Raw genomic sequence first — 21,463 nt, forward strand, 5'->3', positions numbered from 1 at the left:
GTTGACCCTATGGGGTGTTCTGAAGATGGAATGACCCTTCAGAGCTATCCTGAATTGGTATGAGGGAACTGGGCCTTTATATTCCCACATAGATCAGCCACTGGATGTGGGCTGTCCCCTTGTAAGGGGGCAAGACTCTGGTGGCTCATTTTTGGCTGAGGCAGTCCTTAGTGGGGGGCGACGATGGAGGGGGTAATAAATCAGCCCTTCATCCCTAAAGGAGGATCTGGATGCATCACAGAGTCTGCCACACTCACCATCCTGTTTCATCTGCATCCCTTCCAGCACCTCTCACCTCCTGCTCCCTGCTTCCTCCCCCATGTGCGACTGATTACAGACATCATATCATTTTACCTGTGAATACTACAGTTAACATACCTTTTAATAATATGTTTTAGTAAAATCTTGATTAACTAGAAAGCCTGGAGAATGAAGTTCTCTGGGAAATGGAATTTTGTGGTAAATGAAGACAATATAGAATAGTGAAGAGTGTTTCATTAGGAATCGGGAGCTCTGAGATCAGTTTGTTGTGTGATCTTGAGTGAGCTGCTAACAGGACCTAAGTATCCACCAAATAAAAATCCTAAAGATGATAATGAGCTATACTTCTCTCCATTTCTAGATTAGGAAGCCAGATTATTTTTTGCCAATTCTAAAAGGCTTTCTTTTTCAACTGCTTCAATATAAAAAACAAAACCAAAACAGCAGTTGGCAGATCCATATTTCATAAACGTTTGTGTATAGTTTGGTTTATAGATTTAGGCAAAGGGTAATTGTACTTTTGCCATTCACGTGAAACACTTCATGTTGAGTTATCTGGTGCCATTTTATTAATTTTTTTCTGAGTTGTTATATTTTCTTTGAGACCAGATTATAATTCTTTTCCTCATTTACATTCTCACATTTATATTTCTTTCTTCCTTAGCCCCACCCTTGTCTCTTCCCTCTTTCCTAATCATTCACTTTGGAAAGTTTTCTTCATGTCTCTGGCCTTATATAGTTCGTCAAACCACATGATTTCTTGTGCTTCCTCTATAATGTCTCATATTTTTCTTTTTCTTTCAAAATTCTCATCCTTTTAGCTAAGCTTCCTATCACTGTATGCCCAGGCTTAGTGCAGTGGCATCATATTTGGTTTCCCTGTCTGCAGTTTTTTCTCTGTTAATCCAATTTTCACACTGTTTCAAACACTTTTAGCATATTGCGTCTTTGTTTAGCTATCTACTTATTGAACCATTTTTTTTTTACAATTTGACCCAGCTCAGGCCAACATGAAACTTTGAGATATCTTTTCCCTTCCAAAAACCTATAGTTAGTAAATTCTAGTTAAGTGTAGAGTAATTTATCTCACATTTCAGAATCTGAATTTATTGATGACTTGACTGGGCATCAGTATCATAATAGTAAAGCTTATTCTTTGTGTAGAGAGCTTTTAGTATTTCAGAATACTTTTTCTTCTCCTTTATCCTCAGAGTACCTTGGTGTAAAACTTGTACAAGAATCCATGTTGCATCCTTATTAACTTGGTGTGTTGAACATCAGGTTCTGTCTATTGTACCTCTAAAATAGCTCTCATATCCATTTTATTATTCTACTACTACTCTTCATTCGTTTTTATTAAGGGCATCATATGTGTCAGACACTATGCTAAGCATCATATAGTTGTGAATACATAGATGTGGTTCCTGTTCTTAGGAGGCTTTAAAGAGTAGTAGGGGAGACAGCCATTAGACAAAGAGGCCCAGAAATAAGTAATGAGAGGTTTCAATAAATTTAGGCATCATTATTTTTCACCTGTAGTAATGTGATAGTCTCAATGGTCTTCAAGTCCAGAGTTTTATCCCTCTCCAGTATATTGCAGCTGAAGTGATATTTCTGAAAAGCAAATTCAGATTTAAAACACTTGACCTGTTTCCCATTGCTGGTAGGTTAAAGTGCAAACTCTTTAAAATGGCTTACCAAGCCCTTTATGATCGGTGCATGTTGACCTGTTGGCTCTTGTCTCATCATTCTGCCTTTGTAGTCTGCATACCAGCCCTGCTGTCCGGAAAGAAATGAGATCTCTTTATCTCTGGGGCTTTGAACATGTGGTTACCTTGAACTTGGTTAATTCCTACTCAATTCCACTCATCATTTTTTCAAGAATTCCTCTTGAACCCTTTGAAGTCTAGGTTAGGGGATCCAAATTTTGTGTTTCCATAGATTGTGGAACTTCTCCTGTCACAGTCTGTGGTAATTGTTTGCATGTATGTAAGCTTCACTGGATAGTTGAATTGTATCTATTTTATTCACTGTTACAGTAACTTATTCACCATTAGAATACCCTATATGTACCATGGGATAGGAGCCCAAGTGGCACAGTGGTTAAAGCGCTCGGCTTCTAACCAAAAGGTAGGTGGTTCAAACCCATCAGTTGCGCCTAGGGAGAAAGACGTGACAGTCTGCTTCCGTAAAGATTTACAGCCTTGAAAACCCTATGAGGCAGTTCTACTCTGTCCTATAGGGTCACTGTGAGTCAGAATTGACTCAACAGCAGTGGTTTTGGTTTGGTTTTTACCATGGTATAGGAACAAAATGGAAATGCTGCTTTAAAATATGCACCAATTATTGTTATTATGACATCAATATTAGTTTCCTAAGGCTGCTGTAACAGATTACCACAGACTTGGGGGCTTAAAACAATAAGAATTTGTTCTCTCACCTTTCTGGAGGCTAGAAGTCTAAAATCAAAGTGTTGGCAGGGCTGTGCTTCCTCTGAAGACTCTAGGGAGGAATCCTTCCTTGCCCCTCATTTAGCTTCTGGTGGTTGCTGGTAATCCTTGGTGTTTCTTTTTTTTTTTTCATTTTTTATTGTTGTACTTTAGGTGAAGTTTTACAGAACAAACTAGCTTCTAATTAAATGATTAGTACACATATTGTTTTGTGACATTGGTTACCAACCCCATGACATGTCAACTCTCCCTTCTCGCCCTGGGGTTCCCAATTACCAGCTTTCCTGTCCCCTCCTGCCTTCTAGTCCTTGCCCCTGGGCTATTCCTTGGCATTTCTCGGCTTGTAGTGTATCATTCCAATCTCTGCTTCTGTCTTTACATGACCATCTTTTCTATGTTTTCGTGTCTCTGTGTCCAAATCTCCCTCTTCGTTCCCTTATAAAGACACTAGTCATTGGATTTCGGGCCCACTCAAGTACAGTAGAACCTCATTTTAGCTTGATTACATCTGCAAGACCTTGTTTCCAAATAAGGTCATATCCCAAGGCTTAGGACGTTTTTATTTGGGCAACACAATTCAGTCCATTACAAGATGAGAATTTAATTTGAAAGCTGTTTTAAAATTCATGGATGGGAAGTTTACGGTATTATTTCTAATAAAGTCATGTAGGACTGAATTGTCATATTTAGATAATAGAATTGTGTGCCAAGCATATACAGCAGTATGTTTATACTGTGGCAGATAATCAATGAAAGATATCAACCTGCTAAACTTATTAAATTTTAGGTGACAGTACTGGAAGAAACCAGGACGTGTGGAAACAGAATGTGAAGTAGCAAAATCTAGTGTGTTTTAAAAACAGTGTTTACTGAGCGCAGTGTGATTAATTACTCTTGTATGTGGCCTTTCTATCTATCAGCATGTAACTCCCACTCAGGTGATTGTGTGATAGGGTAATTGTGGCTTACCAAGGGGATTGGTCAGTTTTGCCTTAAAAGAGAGCCAATTCCAGAGCAGGAAGAAGGCGCCCGCCACCACCAAGGAAGAGACCAGCAACAGAACCTGTAGCAGGATACAGCGTGTTGGGCTTCCTGGCCCACAGAGAGAGAAAGCTGAGTGCCTTTGGGTAGAGACTGAGGGCCAGGGAGAGGCATGCCTGCAAGCACAGCTGGGGAGAGGCCGTCCCAATGAAAGAACTGTATCCTGAGTGTCCCAGAGCCTGACTTGTAACTGTTACTTCCCTTATAATAAATCCCATAATTGTGAATATGGTCTTTGAGTTCTCTGTGGGCATTGCAATGAGATATTGAACCCAGCAGAGAAGTGGAGAGTGCTGTGTGAGGGATGATTGGTGTCAGAATTGGTAAAGATGGTGGAGAGAGGAGGCTTGTTGGGCCTCTGCCTCGTGGGAGTCAGCCTTGCACTGTTGATCTTGGTTCTCCTTCCCCTTTGTGGGGTTGGAGGATGTCAGACACTGCCCCCAAGCTGTTTTTACACTGAGCATCTGCTAGGAAATGTACTATGTACGTTGCATATATAGTCTCTGTTAATCTTCATTGCAACTGAGACCAAAAAACCAGAACTCAGTTCCTTTGAGTTGATTCTGTTCATTATCCATCTTTTGCAGATGGGGAAGCTAAGGCTTAGAAAGGTAAAATTTTCAAGAGCACGTAAAAGAGCCAGAGTTTGAACACAGGTCTCCTGATTGTAAGCTCAGTTCTTTCAGTTATTATTTGTGCTGTTATTGTTGACTGAAGCAGTTTTATTATTTGTGTACACAGCTGAGAAATAGGTGAAATTAGGTGAGACAGAGAAATACATGAAATTTAAATAATCAACAGAGACATTTTTCATCTCTAAGATTCTTGCTCTTTGTAACCTTTTTTTTACTTAAAATGATTCAGAATTAATTTTACAAATAACTCTTTTGATGAAAAAACTAAGCCTCAAAAGTGAGATATGATTAAAGACTGCTTAATTAGTGGCAAAACAGGAGGTACAACCTAGAACTCTTGATATTTGAATCCAGTACTTTATCATTTAAAAACATTTTTTTAGTAGGCAATCTGTAAATGTAATTTTAAGCCAAATTTTGGTACAAATTGAATGTTCTTAGGATTCTTGTTTTTAGAAGCATCTAGTTTTAGAATAAGTACAATAGTCGTAGAACATATCTATTTATATGATTACTCCAAAATTTGAAAGATAGCATCCCCCCTTAATGTATCAGTTGCAAATGTTGTAGGGGAAAAACATCACAAAGTTGAGTAAAGTAAAAAGAAAGTTTCATTCTGCATATATTCAAAAAGGCAAAAGTGAGAAACGGACAACCATGCTGCCAGAGCCATGTCTGCCCGAGTCCAAAGAATATTACTGAATAGGCAAGAATGGGAAAATCGACAAGCAAATGGTCCAAAGACCATTACAGAATCATCAGTATATATTAACATTACGAATGGGCAAAACCATTGAAAGCTTAGCCTTTTCAGATTGGCTAGAAACTGTGATCCTACATTTTGAATTGTGTTTCTTAACAATCATTGGTACAGGTTTCAGTCAGGAGGGTCTTCATCGGTCCAACAAATTTCTATTCACTAAATGCTAATAGAAAAAGATAAGAGTAGAAAGTCTTTTGTGTACTGTTTAATTGGCTTTATGTGAAAGTTTCCCTAAAAGATGTTTTCCAAGATTATCTTAGCTATTGTGTTTATACCTCATGGCCCAGTTGATGTGTCCTTGTGAGTCCTTGTGAGCCCAGCTTCAGCTGGGTCACGTTCTCTGTGCTCAAGGAGAGGGAATAATAACTCCAGTATTTCCTAAATCACAAAATATGAATATATTGTACATAATATTTTGGAGAGTTAGCAAAACAGTGTTTCATAGTTTTTGTTCAAGGTAATAACTTATCAGATTTTTCTAGTCATTTGCTCAATCATTTTTACTTTTGAACTTTTCCATGAAAATATGTTTTAATTTTTTTTTTTTACTCCAGTGAATAATGTGCTGTCAGTTATTTCATTTCCATTTAATATAATCTTTTTTTTGGAATATATTTAATTTCCTTCATAAATAGGTGATACTATTGGAAAATGAAGAGTAGCTTATTAACTGATAAGTAAACCAGTTGAACTCTGACGGTTGAAAAGTTGCATGCCCTGGATTTACATTGTTACCCCCCACCCCCACCTTAAAAAAATACTCCTTTGTGGTGCCAATTTAGTGTGTCTTGGTATATCCATTGTACATTCAATCTGAAGAAATTCAAACTTGAATTCCTGTGGTCTGCCTCGTTAAATGGTTATGTCCTGGCTAATTTGCCTTTGTTTGTTTATTTGTTTTAATCACATTGTTTAATACTAGATTTACTTGGTTGCCAGTCCAGTGGGAGTCTTGGCTAAGCCTTCTTAAAAGTATCTGATTATGCTATACTATTCTGTCATCATAAGTGATATCATCCTCTATTTCATCTTATTTTACTAGTGCTTCTGGTGGCTTTTCAAAAGTTTTGCTTTTATTTTATTAGGTTTTTAAGGTATTAAAGAAAAAAAATGTTTTGAGGCATTTCGATTTGTGATGGACTGAGATTATATTTTTTCCTGCACGTATTTCTCTGTATTAAGAATTTTCAGACCACTTGCTTATATAATGAACAGAAGATTCCTTGTTGTCTTAGTTTCCAAGTACTATCATAACAAAAATGCCACAAATGGGAGGCTTTAAAGAACAGAAATTTATTGTCTCAGTTTTGGAGGCTAGAAGTCCAAATCAGGGCATTGACTCTAGGGGAGGGTGCTCAGTTCATGACTTGTCGTGGTGATTAATTGAGAGAGAGAATGTGTGTGTGTGTGTGTGTGTAGTGTAGTGTTATAAGAATTCCTGGCACTTAGAAAGTTCTTTGTAATTATCACCTAGTAATAGTGGTACAGTCTTTTTGCACAGAACTTGCTGAGAACAGTTTTTATATTTGACCTGTCTTTTTTGTAGAGTCAGACAGCTTGGGGTCAAAAAAGATTAGGATTTGCATGTGGGCTGTATCACTTACTAGTTCTGTGTTCCAGCGCAGATAATTAAGCCTTAGTTTCTGTCCTGCAAACCCTAACAGACTATTTCAAGAATCAAAATGAAATAGTATATATATAAAAGTGCTTTGTAAGTGTGAAGTACTAAATAGATATGAAGTACTGAAGTCATTAGCCTTTCGTTAGTAAATTTTTAAAATTGTGATCTCCTAGAGTGGAGATGGAGCCCTGGTAGCACAGTGGGTAAGAGCTTAACTGCTAACCAAAAGGTTGGCAGTTCAAATCCACCAGCTGCTCCTTGGAAACCCTATGGGACAGTTCTATTCTGTCCTACAAGGTTGCTATGAGTTGGAATTGACTCGACGGCGATGGGTTTGGTTTTTTGTTTGGGTAGAGTGAAGACCCATGCCTTATTTTTTGAGGACCTGAATCTGGGAGTACTTAAGATAAGCTAAACATTTTTGTCTGGGAATAATAAATGTTTAAATGGCTAAATTCTACTACCAGGAATATATGCTCATTTTCAAATTGTGTAAATTGGCTTCATGATAAAAATGTAGACCATGTTTTCAAAGGAAATGTTGTACTGTCTGACATTATTCTTATAATATTTTTAGGTTTGAAAATACAATGGCAGGAAACAGCCTAGTTCTACCCATTGTTCTTTGGGGTCGCAAAGCGCCAACACATTGTATTTCAGCACTGCTTTTAACAGATGATGGAGCCACCATCGTAACAGGATGCCACGATGGACAAATATGTCTCTGGGACCTTTCAGTTGAATTGGAAGTGAGTATTCCTCATGTATATTTTAAATATAAGAAACTATTTATTAGAAAACAGCACAGTCCAAGAATAATAATTGGGTTCAATATTACATGAGAAATATATTTTTATTAAAATTGGTGTTCATCAGAATTGACTACAAAAGAGAATTGACTTATGCTGGCTTTTGCTCTTTCCAAATATAACAGCTACCCTAAGTGACTTAAGATTTGTAACATTTAAGATATCTCAAGAGATTGATGTAACTTAACAATGTAAAGACAAACAACCCAATTAAAAAGTGGGCAAAGTACTTGAGTGAACATTTCTCCAAAGAAAATACACAGATGGCAATAAGCTCATGAAAAGATGCTCAAGGTTGTTAGTTATTGTTGTTGTTTCTAGTTGCCATATAGTCAGCCCCCAACTCATGGTGACCGCGCACACAACAGAACGAAATGCTACCCAGTCCTGTAACAGCCACATGATCGGTTGCGTATCGGACCATTGTGATCCATACAGTTTTCGTTGGCTGGTTGTTAAGCCATTCAGCATCATAGCAACTTGTAAGCCTCCACTGACAGATGGGTGGTGGCTACGCATGAGGTCCATTGGCTGGGAATGGAACCCAGATCTCCTTAGTGGAAGGAAAGAATTCTACCACTGAACCACAGATATCCTATTGTTATTCATTAGGGAAATGCAAATCAGTACTACAGTGAGATAGCATATCATACCAAGTAGATGGCTTTATCAGTAAAATAGAAAATAATATGTTGAGGAGGATGTGGAGAAATTAGAATCCTTGTGCATTGCTGGTGGGAATGTAAAATGGTGCAGCTGCTATGGAAAACAGTATGGCAATTCCTTAAAAAGTTAAGCATAGACCCAGCAATTCTACTCCTAGGTATATACCCAACAGACTGGAAAGCAGAGACTCAATCAGATACATATGTATACACCAATATTCACTGCAGCATTACTAACAGTAGCCAAAAAGTTGGAAACAACCTATGTCCTCAATAGATAAAGGGATAAATAAAATGTGGTATATATGTGCAGTGGAGAATTATTTAATCATGAAGAGAAGTGCTACATGCTGCAACATGGATGAACCTTGAAAACATTATGCTGAGGACGTGTTAAAGGACAAATATTGTATGATCCCACTTACGTGAAATATCTAGAATAGGCAATTGTGTAGAGATTGAAATTTATTCTGGTTACCCAGTTCTGGGAGGAGAAGGGAATAGGAGCTATTACTAAAAGGGTACGGGTGGTTTGTTTGTGGTGGTGTAAAACTTTTGGAAATGGATAATTAATTTCACTGAATTGTACACTTAAAAATGGATAAAATGGCAAACTTTTTTATTATATATATTTCACCACAATAAAATTTTTTAAAATTATGACTTAGACTGAAAGAGGTCTCCAAACAGATATTCAAAAACTGTTTTAAATATTTACACCTTCTAAGTTGAATGATTTGAAAGAGGACAAAACTTTCTATTAAGTGTAAGTTTTGTTTTATTTGTTTTTAAAATAACTTATGTGTTTACTGTCATTCCTTAGTACATCACCAGCCACTCCTTGGAAACACTATGGGGCAGTTCTACTCTGTCCTATAAGGTCGCTATGAGTTGGAATCAGCTTGATGGCAACAGGTCAGGGTCATGATGTATTGTCATTTACGGATTGCTGGATTCAATTTGTTAATATTTTATTAGTTTTTTTGGTCTTTTGTTCATAAGGTATATAGATCTGAAGTTTTCTTTTTTTGTAATGTGTTTGGTTTTGGTATCTGGGTAATGTTGGTTGCATGAAATGAATTGGAAAGTTTTCCCTTGTCCTCTATTTACTGAAAGAGTATGTGTTTGATTAGACTTATTTCTTCTTTAAATGTTTGCTGGAATCCACCAACAAAAACATTTGAGCCTAGAGTTTTCTTTGTAGGAAAGAAACTACATATTCAATTTATTTAAAATCTTATCGGGCTATTCAGATTTTCTGGTTTTTTTTTCTGCTGTTGGTTTTTGTAATCTGTCTTTCAGTGAATTTTTCCAAATCATCTAAGACAGGGGTTGGCTATTTTTGTATACCCTTGAGTTAGGAATGGTTTTTCCATTTTTGAAAGGTTGGAAACAAAACAAAAAAAACCCTAAAAGGTCTACTATGCAACAGAGACCATATGTGGGCCACAAAGTCCTTTCTAGAAAAGGATTACCAACCCCCTGATCTAGGCTGTCAAATTTATTGGCATAAAATTGTCATCAGATTCTGTTATTATTATTTTAATGTCTGTAGATTTATAGAGATTTCTCCTCTTCTTTCTGATGTTAGTAATTTGTGTTTTCTCTTTCTTTTGATCAATCTAGCTAGAGGTTTATCAATTTTATTGATCTTTTTAAAGAACCAGCTTTGGTTTCATTGACTTTTCCTATTGTGTGTCTGTTTACTATTTCATTGATTTAGGCACTTATTTCCTTTTTCTACTTATTTTGAGTTTAATTTGCTCTTCTTTACTTTTAGTTTCTTAAGGTAGAGGCTTAGATCACTGATTTTAAGTCTTTCTTTTTTAATATAAACATTTAAAACTGTAAATTTCTAAATTTTTGGTATATTGTATTTTCATTTTCACTCAGTTAAAAAATATTTTCTAGAAGTCCTTTATGATTTCTTTGAAGAAATTTAGAAGTATGTTGTTTAGTTTTCAAATATATTTGGGGATTTTCCAGATCTCTTTACTGTATTCTAAGTTAATTCCATTGTGGTCAGAGAAAATACTGTATATGATTTCAGTCCTTTTAGGTGTATTGAGATTTGTTTTATGCCTGAGCATATGGCCTATCTTGGTCTAAGGTCCATGTGCACTTACAAAGAGTATGTATTCTGCTGTTGTTAGGTAGAGGGTTCTATTAGTGTCAATTAGGCCATGTTGGATTACAGTTGAGGCTCTATTTTTTTTTTTTTTCCTCAGTTTTTCCTCCCTCTATGCTTCATTTTGTAGTTCTGATGGTATAGCATTTAAGAGTTTAGGCTGCTGACCAAAAGGTTGGCAGTTCGAATACACCAGGCGCTCCTTGGAAACCCTATGAGGAAGTTCTACTCTGTCCTGTAGGGTTGCTATGAGTCGGAATTGACTCAACGGCAATGGGTTTGTTTCTTTTTTTGTTTTTATGCTTCATTTTGGATAGATTTTTTTTGTTGTCTTTAAGTTTGCTGAGGAAATTAAGGAACTGGCCAGGAGTTTCTTTCCAGTAGAAGACTACTGTGTCTCTGTATGGAGGTGGGATTGGATATATGAGAAAATTTGAATATATGAGAAAATTTTCTAGGTCCATTTCAGCCATGAACAATGATTGGGATCTTTCTCTTACTTATAGATATACAAATGATGGCCAAATTGCATTTGATTTGGAAAATTTTTTCAGTTATCATAGACCATAGTCAGAGAAAAATCTCAATATTCTTCCCGTGGAATATTTAATTTGGAACAATTTAGCTTTCCTAATAAATTAGGATAAATTGTAGAATGTACGCTATGAGGAGTACAAAGGAGCTTTAAAGATATTGGTCATATTCTATTTCTCATGCTGAGTTTTGTGTATGTAGTGACTTAATTTATTCTTTATATCTTATATATGTTATAAATATTATGTGTCAAATATTTAATTAAAAAATTAAAGAAATATATCTTAAAGTAACCTAAGTCTTGAAGTAACCTGAAGTAACAGCATGTCATTTGGTACAAAGTAGGTACATTTGAGGCCTAATTGCCCCAAATTTTTATAATAATGAGTATTAAGTCATCCTTTCTGTAAGGAACTTTGTCACTAAATCAGTGATACGTGAAGGTCATTCCTAGTTCTTGACAGGAGATAAAAGTACTTTCAGATCAATGAAGGTATTATTTAAAAAGTAAGTGGGGCTGTATTGCTGTATTTTATACACTAATTCAAATTTTTTACCTGGTTTCTCACTAGACTATGTCTTAGTGTTTAAGACTGCTTAGTTTGAATTCTGGCTTCATCACTTTCTGTACGATATTGCAAAACTAATGTCACCTCTTGGGGCTTCAATTTCTACTTTAGAAGTACTTGGCAGGGTGATTATGAGCCCTAAAATGAGTTGGAAATTCACTGTCTTGCTGCTCTTAGCTTTTGGCATTCTGAGCAATTTTTTTCACATCTGTGTATATTATATTGGAAATTTAACAGGATTCCTAGTTAAAATGTGTCTTAGTTATCTAGTGCTGCTATAACAGAAATACCACAAATGGATGGCTTTAACAAGGAAAAATTTATTCTCTTACAGTCTAGGAGGCTAGAAGTCCAAATTTAGGGTGCCAGCTCCAGGAGAAGGCTTTCTTTCTCTGTTAGCTCTGGGGGAAGGTTCTTGTCATCAGTCTTCCCCTGGTCTAGGAGCTTCTTAGCACAGGGACATTGGGTTGAAAGGACGTGCTCCCCTCCTGGTTCTTCATTCTTGGTGGTATGAGGTCTGACTCTGCTTGAGTGTCTCTTTTATATCACAAAAGAGATTGACTCAACATACAACCTAATCCTGTAGATTGAGTCCTGACTCATTAACATAACTGCCTCTAATACTGCCTCATTATTATCGTAGAGGTATGATTTACAACACACAGGAAAATCACATCAGATGACAAAATGGTGGACAGTCAGGCAGTACTGGGAATCATGGCCTAGCCAGGTTGACACATCTTTTTAGGGGACACAATTCAATCCATAACAAAAGGTTAAGGTTTTTTTTTTTTTTCATTTCATGCTTGCACAAACATTTTTGCATTCTAGGTTAATCCCCGAGCGCTATTGTTTGGTCATACAGCGTCAATCACTTGTTTGTCTAAAGCTTGTGCCTCCAGTGACAAACAGTATATTGTGAGTGCATCTGAAAGTGGGTAAGTATTTTCTTATTCTTTTTTTTTCTCAGAAGTTTTTATTGCAAACAGTATCAGTGCTATTTTTTTTCTCCCTTTTGGAGTATCTTTTAAATGAAAGCTCTCAGTTGCCTAGCTGAAATTTTATCAATATCAAATATCTAACTGAGATACTTGAAATATGGTTTTAAGGATATGAATTTTATCTTCTTTAATGATTTTTTTTACTTTTATTATAATTTATGAATATGCCATTGCCTTGCTTTTGAGAAAAACAGTACCATAAATGTCAAAGCATGGTCATTAATCCCCAGGGCAGTCCTTGGTTGGCAGACAACTCTCAGATTATTAAAAAACCTCAAGAAGCTAAACTAGCATAAACCTGGAAGATGAAGCCGTGTGAAAGTTCATGTAGTCATACTGATGTGTATTAATACACTCATATAACTATGTGAGTTCCTAAGTCTCAGAAGATAGTTTGTTTTGTTGGCTAGTAGTTGTGGAGCCCAGGAGCCCTGTTGGCACAATGGTTAAATGCTAAGCTGCTAACTGAAAGGTCAGTAGTTTGAACCCACCAGTGGCTCCGTGGGAGAAAATACCTGGCGATCTGTTCCTGTAAATGTTTCAACCTAGGAAGCCCTCTGGGGAAGTTCTGCTGTGTCCTGTAGGATTGCTGTGAGTTGGAATCAACTTGACAGCACATATCAACAACACTTGTAAGGCCCAGCCTGTGGGGAATTCTTAAAAACAGTTTTGGTGCTTAGAAAACGATATACATATTTATACAATATATTATTGAGGAGCATTGAGAAGCTTGAAGACAATTCTATCAGAAGTCCCCATCCTCCCCCACCCCTCATAAGATGGATTTGAAGAGAGCTTTGTATAACTTTTTGGAAAAATAAGAGGGAGCATCAGGTAAAAATATAGTACTTTCTTGTCAATTAAAGGATAGTTCATACTAGATGTGTATAAATAGATTGAGTGCTTTGTGAAAAATTGTTTCATACCATGTAAGATATGGAAAATAACATCTTAAAGAAAAACTTTAACAATATGAGGATTATTGCATTTTATTAATGTTGTTTTCTGTTAAATAAATCTTAAGTTTCCTTTTTCAAAAGACAAGGCATATCGACGTTTCTGATTTCCAATGTTGTATCCTTAGCTGGAGACATAAGTATGTTTGTTTTTTTGGTATGTACTTGATAAAGCTTCTGCAATAAATACACAATCAAAACTGAAATATTATATTTAATTTGCAAAAGTTTGGAATTCAGTTTACTTTAACTTTTGCTTTTTGCAGTGCTAAATTTCTACCTCATATGCCAATAACTTAAATGTAAATTAAATGCATTGTTAATATGTAAGGAGATACTACTTGTATATAGTCAAGTTATTTTGATTATATTATAAAGTTTTCACTACGGGGTTGAAACGTAAATACAAAGCTATATATGCTAGGCTTTGATAACCACTGGAAATCTCAGTTGTTTAAATTAAAAGTTTATTTCTTATTCTTGTCACTTACCCATCTTGGGTCACCTGGGAGCTCTACTCTGTTTTGTTGTTATCATTACTTTGAGGTTCAGGCTGGGTGAACAACCACTTATCTGGAGTACAGGCAGATGAGAAAGACAGTTCTGGAGGGCCTCACATCCCTCTGGCAGAACTACTCACAAAGCCCCAGCCAACCAAAAGGGAACGAGGAAGTGCAATCCTGCCATAGGCAGGTGGAGGGGGGTTTAAGATGGTGAGTGAAAGGACTAGAGTTTTTGACAAACAGCAAAAACGAGTACACACAACTTTTTGTGAAATATATTAGTTTTAATAGGAGATTAATGTGAAACCTCTGGGACAAAGTTGAACAGTGCTTTTAAAAATCAGATTTAAAGTGATTTATTTTGTTTTTTAGAGAGATGTGCCTCTGGGATGTGAGTGATGGCAGATGTATTGAATTTACAAAGTTAGCCTGCACACATACCGGCATACAGGTTAGTATCCGTTTTTGTAAATGTTCAAGTCAGCACAATTTATTATAATAATAAAATCTAAAAAAATTTTTTCTAAACATTGAATCTATATTTTTATATGAAAAATGACTGGGGAGGGATAATAGGAAAAGAAGACTAGAATTGGAGTAGTGAAAGTTCTTCATAAGGTTGGTACAGTGGGGAAGGTAGTTAAGAGAAGGAGGTTAATAGGGAAAGATGTAGGGTAAGCCAATTACCACCACTGCTCCTGCTGTTTCTGTCTATCCGGCTGTCTTAACTGTCTAGTGCTGCTACAACAGAAATACCACAAAGGGATGGCTTTAACAAATGGAAATTTATTTTCTCACAGTTTAGGAGGCTAGAAGTATGAATTCAGGGTGCCCGCTCTAGGGATAAGTTTTCTGTCTCTGTTGGCTCTGGAGGAAGGTTCTTGTCTCTTTTAGCTTCTGTTCCTGGATGATCTTCATGTGTCTTGGCATCTCTCTTTCCCCATCTCTGCCAGCTCACTTGCTTGTTTAATCTCTTTTATGTCTCAAAAGAGATTGGCTCAAGACACACCCTGCACTAATCCTGTCTCATTGACATGACAAAGACAACCCATTTCCAAATGGGATTATAACCACAGGCATAGAAGTTATAATTTACAAGAAATTTTGGGGAGACACAATTCAGTCCATAACATTCCACTCTTTGACCTCTCAAAATTTATGTCCTTCCCACATGGAAAATACATCATCCCAAAAGTATTAAATCAGTTAGTCCAAAATCTCATCTTCTGAAGCATTTAAATCAAATAGAGTGAGACTTTAGGTGTATTCTGTTCTGGGGCAAAATTCCTTTTCGTCTGTGAAATCTAGATTACAAGTTATCTGTTCCCAAAGCACAATGGTAGCACAAGGTAGACATTTACATTATAAATGGGAGAAATTGGAGGGAAAGAAGGGATAATGGGATCCAAGAAAGTCCAAAGCCCAGCAGAACAATTTACATTAGCTCTCAAGGCTTGAAAATAATTTTCTGTTCTCTGAGACCATCTGGGCAATGGCTCTGCCCTCCGTATTCTGGGTGTTGGCCATGCCCTCTAGATTCTGAGTGGAGGCCCCTCGGCTCTGGGCTTCAGCTGTGCCTTCCAGGTCTGCTGGAACTGCAAGTCTGCTCTCTTGGCTTTGGGCGGCCCCATTCTCCTAGTCCATCTGAGTGGCAACCCCACTCCCTTGGCCCCAGCAGGCCTCATTCTTCTGCCCTTTGGGCATGAAAAGCCTGCCCCCTCAGCTCTGTGTGGTGGCCCCGTCCCCCAGGCACACCTTAATGGCAGCCCCACACTCTGGAATGGAGTTGGCAAAGATCCGAAGATCCGACTATTTGAAACCTAGGAGGCTATGGCCCCACTCTTTGAGATCCAGGAGGCTGTGCCCCTGCCCACTCCCCTTTGAAACCTTGAAGGTCCTGCTTCCCATGCTTCTCCCAACAGTTCTGCTGATCTCCAAGCTGTTCCAGGGATGGACCTTTTCTTGGCAGACAACAGTGTAGCTCCTTTGGCCTGTTTCCTGCTTGTGGAATTCCAAGAGGCAGACAGCAGTTTCTTTTCATTCTTTCTCTGTCCCCTTCAGTCTAAGCTGATGGGTTTTCTGCTGTGGTAGTTGGTTAGATCCATTAGTCACAGGCTTAATTTCCTTAACAAAAGATTGTGTAACCAAGTCCTTGGTGAACACTCTAAGATACGTGTCCTTAGTTTGTACAACAGAATTTTCCAAATCTTTAAGTTCTGTTTTCATTTCTTAGTTTATTTTTAAGTCCATCTCTTTCCTCTCACATTTTACTATAAGGACAAGGAGAAACCACACAGCCTTTTTAAGATCTTGCTTTGAAATCTCCCAGCTAGATATCCAAGTTCATCACTTATAAGTTCTACCTTCCAGCAAACATTTGAACATAATTCAGACAAGTTCTTTGCCACTGCATTGCCCTTCCTCCATTGTCCAATTACATGTTCATCGTTTTCTTTCAAAGCCTCACCATAAGCACATTTAATGTTCACATTTCTAGCAACATTCTGTTGCTGGCACCATTTGTATTCTCTAAGACAATAGAGACTTTCTCTATAGGTCTCCTCAATTCCTTCTGAGCCCTCACCAGAATTGCCTTTGACGTCCATAATTCTACCAACAGTCTTTTCAAGTCAGTCTAGGCTTTTACTATTAGGCATCTTAAAACTCTTCCAGCGTCTACCCATTACCCAATTCCAAAACTGCTTTCACATTTTAGGTATCTGTGAGAGCAGCACCCCACTCTTCCAGTACCGAATTCTGTCTCAGTTATCTAGTGCTGCTATAACAAATACCATGGATGAGTTTAACAAACAGAAATCTATTTTCTCACAGTTTAAGAGGCTAGAAGTCCAAATTCAAGGTGCTGACTCTAGAGGAAGTGTTTCTCTTTCTGTCGGCTCTGGAGGAAGGTCCTTGTCTCTTCCGTTTCTGGTTCCTGTTCCTTGGAGATCTCCATGTGTCTTGGCATATCTCTTCCCCCATCTCTGCTCTGCTTGCTTATTTAATCTCTTTTAAATCTCAAAGCCATTGACTCAAGATACACCCTACATTAATGGTGCCACATTAACATAACAGACAACCCACTCTCAAATGGGATTATAACCACAGACATAGAGGTTATGATTTATAACACATATTTTCTGGGGATACAGTTCAACTCATAACACTGTTCATGCAGGTGAGAGCCCCTTTGCTACTTGGTAAGTACTCTAGATCCTAAATAATGGAATTCTCTCTTACTAATGCCTTTATGATTCTACTGATGATTAACACAAACTGACTGGTTTTGGGATACATATCCTTTACATTACTTGTGCTGTTAGTCTTTGGGTAATTTGTTTTTTCTTAAGACTTTCCAACTCTTAAGAAGAAATGACCATTTCATATTATATGTAGAATATTACACAGGAATTCGTGGTTTCTGAGTTACATTCCTTGTATTCTTTCATTCTCTTTTATAATTTTCCAATTCTCTGTGCTTCAATTTACTGACTGCTTACTGTGCTAAATCTTGGGAAAATTACAAAATATATAGAAAATACGATTTCTGTTCTTAATGGGAAAGGATAGGGAAGAGAACTCACGTTTATTAAGTACACAATATATAGACTTGTAAAAAAAGTTATTTTGTTGGTGTTGAGAAGATACACAGCAAAACATAAACCAATTCAACAATTTCTACATATACAATTCAGTGACATTGATTACATTCTTCCAGTTATGCAACCATTCTCACTCTCCTTTTCTGAGTTGTTCCTCCCCTATTAACAAACTCACTGCCCTCTAAGTTTCCTGTCCAGTCTATCAAGTTGCTGTTTTCAGTTTGATCCCATATATGTAGATCTTGAAATAGCACAATGCTCAAGGCAGATATTCTTTACTAGTTAAGCTAAACTGTTGTTTGGTTTTAAGAAGACTTCACAGGATATTTTTGATTTAAGGTTTAAAGATTATCTTAGGGCAGTAGTTTCAGAGGTTCACATATAGGCATTTCTTGTATGGTATTTTATTTATCATATCACATCCCTACAAATTAAGTAGGAGTACATAATTTTACATACAAGGAAGAGGAGATCCAGAGCAATTAAGTGACTTGCCCAAATCTTATGATGAGTCATTTCTGGCTCCAAGATCCCAAATCAGGTTTGTCCAACTCTAGGGACTGTGTTCTTTCTGTTACATCATAGTGTCTCCCTTAAAACAAACAAAATCATTTGTTGAGAAAGGAAACTATAATAACACAAATGAAAAAAGCAAAGGAAGATGTTTAGGGGGAGGTTGTGGTTAGTGAGTTGGGTCTCTCGTGACTGTATTTCTTGCCCTGGCAAAGGTTTTCAACACAACACAACACAAACAAAAATACAAAAAACTGACTCATGGCGACCCTGTGTGTGTCAGAGTAGAACTGTGCTGCAGAGGGTTTTCAATGGTGGTTCTTTCACAAGTAGATCAGCAGGCCTTTCTTCTGATGTGCCTCTGTGTGGACTTGAACCACCAACCTTTCAGTTAGCAGATGAGTGCTTAACTGTTTGTGCCACCCAGGGACTATTAAAAATTGCTTCTTCAGTGCCATTAGGGTGTGCACCTTTGATTTAAAGGGCATGTATTGCTTATTTTTATCATGTGAAGAATTGTTAAGGTTTGTAGTGAGAAAAAGGGTGTTAAAATGATGTAGATTTTGTTGATTTTGTAGACAGTTTTTTCTAATTTAAAACTATAAATGTCTTGAATTCATCGGCTGTAAATATTTTGGTTGTGTTTTATGATTTAAAAAATCTTGGTTTGCATTATAGGAAAGTTATTATTTTTTATTTACCATGTCTTTAGTGCTTACAATTTATCAGGCCCTGCATTATGTCGTCTGTGTTGTTTAGAATGGTAGCCACCTCTAAGTAGAAGATGCTTTTTGGCAGATTCGCTAGTGGGGTGGCAGTTCTTTCCTCTGTGAACCTCAACTTCTTAGGTCCAGAAACAGGTTGTTTTTATATATGCAGAGATGATAAAAGTTTTAATGACACTGGGACTTATTGAAACCATAAGGAAATGCCAATTTATTAAATTATCATGTGGGACATCCTCTTTTAATGTATGAAAAACTTGCTTTCCCATTTAGGACGCTTTCTTCGCCACTATCCAAGCATCTTGGAAGCTAAAGTAGTGTTCAGAAAGTTGTTTGGGAGTATAACATTAGAACGAAAGGTGGGAGGCATTTAGTAAGGCAGATCTAATAAAATGTTCCTGCCCACAGGTGAGATCTCTTCTCTAGTGACTGCAGTGTACGTGTCTCTCCTGGCTGGTGTTGGAGGAAAAGTGACAAAGTTTGTTCCTCTGCAACCATCCTTTCCTCCTTGATATGGGTCAAGGCTCCCTGTAGTTACAGTATTATATATGAGTGACTGACAGTCCCTGGGACCTTCCTTTGTGTGTTGTGTTTTGTGAATCAACCTTCTGAGATCTAGAGGTGTTCCTTTGTGGTAGTCTGTGTTTTATTAGATCATCTCTTGGAGTTCTAGTGGTGCTTCCTTGTTCTTTTCAGAAGAAAGGCCTGGTGATCTACTTCTGAAAAATCAGCTGCTAAAAACCCTATGGGGCACAGTTCTCCTCTGACACACATGGTGTCGCCATGAGTCAGAATTGACTTGATGGCAAACAGTTTCGCTTTATTTTTCTTTCTAATACCTTGTTCTTAGTTAATGTGCTTCAGGATTAATGCTTACATTTAAGAAGTTTTATTGCTTCTTTTACCATATACTCCATAACTGACAAAAATTGTATTCCTTCACACACAGTGTTGAGCTCTGAGAACAGGAATAATGGGTATGGGAACAGACTGGACCCAGGGTTTCTTAGTTATTTTCCCAGTTACAGAAAAATTATAGCATTACCTTTTGTGATTTCACTAGCTTGCCCACAAGTGATTCATGTAGGGTCCAATCCCTTGAGAAGTAGTAGTCTGGATGTTAGATGTCTTCGCCTTCTAAAAATCCCTTAGGCGAATTAGTTACTGGGAGAGTCACTGTTTTTTGGAGGCTTTGATAAGGTTGTTGGTCTTGTTTTGATAATTACTCTTCCTCTGCTCTTTGGTTGATGGAAGCTCATCTTTTCCTCTTGAGCAGTTCTTGCATGAGTAACTTGTAGATCTTGATTGTATTGGCTCTTCTTTTATTTTTCTTCCACACAAAGTGTAAATGCATACAACCAGCATGGTTTATACAGTTGTGTCATACTCTACTCTGGCACAACACTTAGTTTAATCAGGATATGCTTCTGATTATAATATATTTGAACATAGTTATCCTTTACTACTAAATTTTATTTAGTCCTAAACTAGTAATTATAAGCTTATGCTCATCTATTCCCATTCATCTAAAATTCTTATTTTTGTGACCCACTGAAGTACCCCTTTTCCCTGATTTTGAAACTGATTTTTTCCAGGTGTTTTATTAATTCATCTTACAGTGCTGTTTTAGATGCTGCTAGAGGGGGATAAAAGTAAAAATTAATCATGAATTTGGCCCTAAAATAGTTCCAAAGGGAGGATAAGATGTTAGGAAAAGAATATTTTTTGTTAGATATTTTGAAATGTTACAGAATTAACTTGATATTTCTATATGTGTATACACACACGCATATAAATACAACATGTACCAAATGCCTAGAAATATTACTGAAGAAGTTGAGCATTTAGGAAACTATGATAATAAGTTTGAGGAATGCATATAAATCAAGTATCTAAACTAAAGGAGAACATTTAAAAATCTTTTTCCTTTTGACATGAATTTAGTTTTACCAGTTCTCTGTTGGAAATCAACGAGAAGGGAGGCTCTTATGCCATGGACATTACCCTGAAATCCTCGTTGTGGATGCCACCAGCCTTGAGGTGTTATACTCCTTAGTATCAAAGATATCTCCAGACTGGATTAGCTCCATGACTATTATTCGATCTCACCGAACACAAGGTTAGTGGATTATGCTTTTTTAGAAACTTTAGCACCATGTCTTAATGTTTAATTTATTGTAAAGTCCTATAGTTTATCATAAATTAATATTTTTGGTTATATTGTTCTATTTAAGAAATAGTTATTCCAATAATTTATGGTTTTTCTCCTCCTTCATGAAGCAGTCTTTGATTGAATTAAGACTTAGAGTATTAGATGATCTACATTTCATGGGATAAATCACTAGCTTTTGGCAGTTTTAGAGCATGTGGGTGATTTTCTGAAGTGGAGGAAGAATTATCTTATCCCCTTGGAGATATGGTGGAACTGTAGTTTCACCTGTGTATTTCTGGACCCTGGTTTTGTCACTTGCTAGGAGGGTAGGAAGTGTTTCCATTTCATATAGAGATAATGAAAAGGGAGGAGATTATACAGTTAAATTATTTTTTTTTAATTGTACTTCAGGCGAAGGCTTACAGAACAAATAGTTACTCATGAAACAGTAGTACACATATTGTTTTATGACATTGGTTAACAACCCCACAACATGTCAACCCTCTAACTTCTCAACCTTTTTTTTTGGTGAAAA

At 36.9% G+C, this 21,463-nt stretch overlaps 1 protein-coding gene across 2 annotated transcripts in view; it reads left to right on the forward strand.

Annotated features, from left to right (window-relative positions):
* WDR7 (WD repeat domain 7) overlaps nucleotides 1-21,463 on the forward strand; it is a 426,984-nt gene that overhangs the window by 19,941 nt on the left and 385,580 nt on the right. For both annotated transcript variants that reach the window (XM_004379257.2, XM_023733984.1), the window contains exons 2-5: nucleotides 7,349-7,520; nucleotides 12,308-12,414; nucleotides 14,309-14,387; nucleotides 20,721-20,895. In XM_004379257.2, the coding sequence (XP_004379314.1) occupies nucleotides 7,362-7,520; nucleotides 12,308-12,414; nucleotides 14,309-14,387; nucleotides 20,721-20,895 (520 nt within the window). In that variant the 5' untranslated portion in view covers nucleotides 7,349-7,361. The remainder of the gene's footprint in view (nucleotides 1-7,348; nucleotides 7,521-12,307; nucleotides 12,415-14,308; nucleotides 14,388-20,720; nucleotides 20,896-21,463) is intronic.

This window comes from Trichechus manatus, unplaced genomic scaffold, assembly GCF_000243295.1.
Source record: "Trichechus manatus latirostris isolate Lorelei unplaced genomic scaffold, TriManLat1.0 scaffold00063, whole genome shotgun sequence".
Classification (NCBI taxonomy): domain Eukaryota; kingdom Metazoa; phylum Chordata; class Mammalia; order Sirenia; family Trichechidae; genus Trichechus; species Trichechus manatus.